At 44.7% G+C, this 5,047-nt stretch overlaps 1 protein-coding gene across 1 annotated transcript in view; it reads right to left on the reverse strand.

Annotated features, from left to right (window-relative positions):
- LOC103363696 (contactin-associated protein-like 5) overlaps positions 1–5,047 on the reverse strand; it is a 156,789-nt gene that overhangs the window by 125,775 nt on the left and 25,967 nt on the right. The window contains exon 4 of the mRNA XM_008290551.1: positions 1,913–2,060. Coding sequence (XP_008288773.1) covers positions 1,913–2,060 — 148 coding nt within the window. The remainder of the gene's footprint in view (positions 1–1,912; positions 2,061–5,047) is intronic.

Raw genomic sequence — 5,047 nt, forward strand, 5'->3', positions numbered from 1 at the left:
TATATATTATTTAATTTTCTTATTCTGTTTTTATATATGTTGACTTGTATTGTGCCGTTCTCCTGTCTGTCTATATCGTAATAATGGACAGTTTATTTATTTACGCTGTTTTCTTTTATAGATTTGGAGTCTTTGTGGTAGTTTTGTGTGTGTTTGTGTTGATTTTGTCTCTTTTTACGGTTATTTTTGCGTCTTTTCGCGGCGATTCGGGTCCATGTTTTCAAGCGGACGAGTCTTTTATCTGAACAGTTTGCGGTTCGTTTACTGTCTGACGTTTAACGTGGAAACCAGCGCGTTGTTAAAACTCAGACGCTTCAGAACGTATTTACGCTTCACACATCATCTCTCCTGTGGGTGTTTTAGTAACGACGGTGGAGACGAGCGGCTGCACGTCTCTGGAGCTTCATCGGAAAATCCCATTAGCTCGCGGCTAAAGTTAGCGCCCGACCCGGCCGAGGGGTCGATGCAGGTTCTGGACGGCTTCACTACCTTTACATATCCTCCATTATTCATGTTAAACTGTGGAGTCTAACTGGATATATGTATGATTTATAAAGAGGTTATCACATGAAAAGTCCATCGCTTCCTCCCACCGGACCTCCTCAGAACATCTGGTTCTGTATCTGCAGAACCTTTATCTACTGACCAGAGTTCCACCTTCAGACTGTGAATGTTCCAGAGTTCCACAGAGGAGGCTCCAGATTGATCACTTTAATGGACTTCTTCCATCATTTCTGAGCCTCAGAACTTCATCAGTACAGCAGATAGACACATGACAACATCTGGGTTCTGGTAGAACCTGACACCAGATCACTCAAACATTGTCCAAACAGTCTTCAGCTTGTCCATGAAAGGATGATAATGATGTAAAAATGGTCTAAATGAGCCAATAAGTGGAGAAATGTCTCACACCTACTGGAAATCTGTTTAAAACCTGCCCAGAATTTATCCAAACAGAACCTAAAACTTATCCTGAATGCCTCGAAGCTTTTCCAAAATGACTCAAATTGTCCAAAACTGACCTTAGATATGTTAAAAATGATTCAAAATGAGGACAAAAAACCTCAATCAGGCCTCAAAATGATCCAAAACTTGTCCAGAATACCAAAAATGCATCCAAAATATCTAGAAATGTTTTCAAAATGACCCAAAGCCTGAATGAAATGATCAAATCTGGTTCAAAATCACTCAAAAATTCACCAAAATGACTCAGATTGTCCACAAACCTGACTGAAAATCTCTATTTGTGGTGGTTTTATGTGTTATTTGGTCATTTTGGGCCTTTTTCTGGTGATTTTGTCTTTTATTGAACATATTTTCTGTCTGTTTGTGGTCATCTGGTGTCAGTTTAGATCATAACTAAGACGTGTTCTTCAGCCTGAAAATCCCAAAATCACCACAAATAAAATAAACAGAACAGATTTAGAGGATCTTTGGGGTAATTGTGCCTCTTTTTTGATAATTCTGTGTTTTTGTTGTAATTTTATCTGTTTTTGTGCTGATTTTGTCCATGTTTGTGGTGATTTTATCTCTTTTTGCAGTTATTTTCTGCCTTCTTTGTGATGGTTTTGCATCTTTTCTGAGCTGATCTGGTGTCAGGTTCTAGCAGAACCCAGATGTGTTCGTCCTCCTAAATGTCATGTGTCTATCTGCTGCACTGATGAAGTTCTGAGGCTCAGAAATGATGGAAACAGTCCATTAGAGTGATAAACCTGGAGCCTCCTCTGACTGCTCTCAGTGTGGAGCTCTGATCAGCAGATACATTAAAGATGCTGCAGATGCAGAACCAGCTGCTCTGAGGGAGTTCTGTTCAGATTCTAAATATGGACCTGATGCACAGTCTTTGTTCAGGGCTTCAGGTTCTGGTTCCGCTCCAGTGTGTGGGATGAAGTGCAGGCGGTGCGTTACTCACTGTAGGAGCATCCGTACACCTCCACCCGGAGGCCCATCCAGCCGCTGGGGTTCCAGTCCAGGGGCACGAAGCGCAGGAAGCGAGTCCGGACCGGGTGGGTCAGCTTGTTCTGGACCACCGCCTCCGAGTTCACGTTACCCACAATCCTCTGCAGGGCCAGAGAGCAGCAGGAGGAGCAGAGCATGAATATTTCCACTTGAAATACGAGCAGAATGAAATGAAAATCTAAATCCTGGAGCAGCAGCAGCAGGAAAACGCTGACGAGTGGAAACATCTCCACCCGCCTGCCGCCGCCGCCGCCGCCGCCCCGCTACACCTCCTGGATGTAAACCATAAAAACAGAGGAGGTGTGAGAGCATCAGCGACCAGCGAGGAGGCGGCCGGGGGGAAGAAACCACCTCTCCTGTGTTTCTCCCCAAAAACAAAAACCACCGTGGACGCCATCCCTCTTCCCTCCCCTCAGACGACACCAGGGGACACAAACAGAGGGTGAAGGATGGAGGCCGGACGGAGACGGACGGCCTCCTCATGACGGATCGCCGGCTCCGTCATAACCGACTCCGGGCAGGTGACGCATCAGATCGATAAGCGCCGTGAAGAGGCGAGGAGATAGATCATGGACGGGAGGAGCCGCGGGCCTTTGTGAGGCGACGAGGACGATCCTTCAGCTCGGCGGCGACACAAACACCGGCGGAAGCGGAGGCCTCATTAAACCGGCCGGGACGCAATCACAGCCACGGAGACGAGATTTATCCTCGTCTCCGAGCCGCTCGCCGGCGGATGAGGCAGGTAGAAGCTGCCTCGTGTACGGGGATTTGGTTAAAGCAGACGCACGGCTTCAGAGGAATGAGATAAATCTGAATTAAACGCAAGACGTGCAGGAATCTGTGAGCTGCAGCCACACAGCCACCAATCAGCTGCTCCCGTTTAGGTTTAATCGCAAAAGTTGTTGTTTTTGTCAAAGTTTAACCTGCAGAAATACGTTTAGTCACACAATCTGATCCCCAAAGGAGTGAAAACCAAAAGAAATCTTCATATAACACCATTTATCAGCCAGAAACTGAACAATCTTCTACTTTCCTACAGTCTTTGAACTACTCATCTGTGAAAACTTCAAAACGCTGAGTTAAAAATGTCAATATTTGGCTAAAAATCTGTTTTTTTAATGTGTCTGATTTAAAAAAATGTCACCAAAAATACAGCGTTTGCACAGAATCCTGCAGGAATCTGTGAGCTGCAGCCACACAGCCTCCAATCAGCTGCTCTGGTTTATATTTAATTGCAAAAGTTGTTGTTTTTCTCCAAGTTTAACCTGCAGAAATACATTTATTTACACGCTCTGATCCCTAAAACCTGCCTGAAGGTGTGAAAAACAAAAAGAAACCTCCATGTAACACCATTTATCAACCAGAAACTGAATGATGTTCTACTTTCCTACAGTCCTTGAACTACTCATCTGTGTAAACGTGACCACATCTGATTTTTAATCACAGTCACCTGGCTAAAAATGGCTAATCACCTGGCTAACCACATGCTCCGAGTCTCTTGCACAGGATCCTCAAAAAATGGAAAACTTCTGCCAAGTTTTTAAAAAAAAATTTATTTTATTTTTTCCAGTTGATTTACAGTTTTGGTCTAATTTTTTTTATTTTTTTATTTTTAATCACAGTTAACAGTTAATTGAATGCTCTTATTTCTGTAATTTAACGAGCTATTATATGTAGTTAAACAAAAGAGGGAAAATCTTTGAACTTTCTTCTAAATATATGTAAATCTTTTTTTTTTTTGCTGATTTAAATAAAGTGAAAACTTTATATTTCAAACGCTGTGAAAGAACAAATTCACATCTGGAGAGACGCTTTTCACAGTTGTGGCCTTTTGTTGTTGTTGTTATTGTTGTTTTTTTACAGTTAACTCGTAAACAAACTGATTCAACGAAAACAGGAAACGTCTGTAAAACAACATTAAAATTAGAGAAACAACCAAAATGTTCTGGTGCACATCAGCGACGAGTCCAAAGACGAACGGAGACGCTGCAGCGTTTAACGAGTCGCCCGCTAATGTGACGAGCTTCAGGTAAACAGGCTGATGGTGTGATCCGCTCGGGGCCTCCTGGACGTCCCGGAGCTACGTCAGCGCCGTCATTAGCATTGGGAGGAGGACGACGCTCGCCTCCGAGGCGTCTGTTTCCAGCTCCGGCCTGCGTGGAGCCGAGCGGCAGCCTTGGGGGTTTTCCAGAAGGCCGGAGGAGCAGGAGAACACTCGTTGCCCCGCCGCGACTTCATTATTTCTATTTATGTAGCTGTCACCGCGCCGGGCCGCCTCCCTCCACATTAATTAAGACTCTTTACTCGCGCTCTCCAGCGACCAGCTCCCCGGTGTCGCCTTTCCTTTCTGCCGCATCCCGAACACGCTCTTATTTTAATCAACCCACCGGGGGGCGAGTTTCCAGAAGGTCACGGGTGAGTTGAAGCGCCGCGAGGCAAACAGGAAGCGGCGCTACGTAACCTCGCCGCGAGTCAAAACAGCAGCGAGTCCCCGGTGGACGCTCGGTCCCAGGAAGCCCCCGACCGGCATCGACGGCGCCTCAGATGTTCCTTCAGAGAGTCGCCGAGGCTCCGAGACGGCTCTGGTTCTCTGATTGGAGACGACTGCTGAGACTTCAGCGCAACACTCGGCCAAGGTGACCATCTCATCATCTGTTACCGACGGAAACTTCCAGTAAATCATCCACCAGTTGAACCAGACGCCACTTTCAGACGTCCACACCTCTTAAACTACACCTACGAGAGTCTTTTTGTCTTTTTTAAAATCCACTTTATTTGTGATTTTTTAAGAAACAATGAATTCAAGCCAAAACAAATCGAGTCTTCCAGAAACTTCCGAACATCATTCAATAGAAATATTCAACAAAAATCTCTTGTAACTGGGAAATTAAACGAGACGCCATGTTCAGACGTCCACACCTCTTAAAGTCTACCTACTAGACTCTTGTTTTTCACTTTTTTTTAATCTACTCTATTGGAAATTTTTGAACAAACCCTAAATTTGGAGGGTTTCGAGCAAAAATATTGAGTCTCATCCAATAAAATTTTTCAATAAATCTCTTGCAAGTTGGAAGTTGAACCAGACGCC

Source organism: Stegastes partitus, unplaced genomic scaffold, assembly GCF_000690725.1.
Source record: "Stegastes partitus isolate 25-593 unplaced genomic scaffold, Stegastes_partitus-1.0.2 Scaffold682, whole genome shotgun sequence".
NCBI classification, from domain to species: domain Eukaryota; kingdom Metazoa; phylum Chordata; class Actinopteri; family Pomacentridae; genus Stegastes; species Stegastes partitus.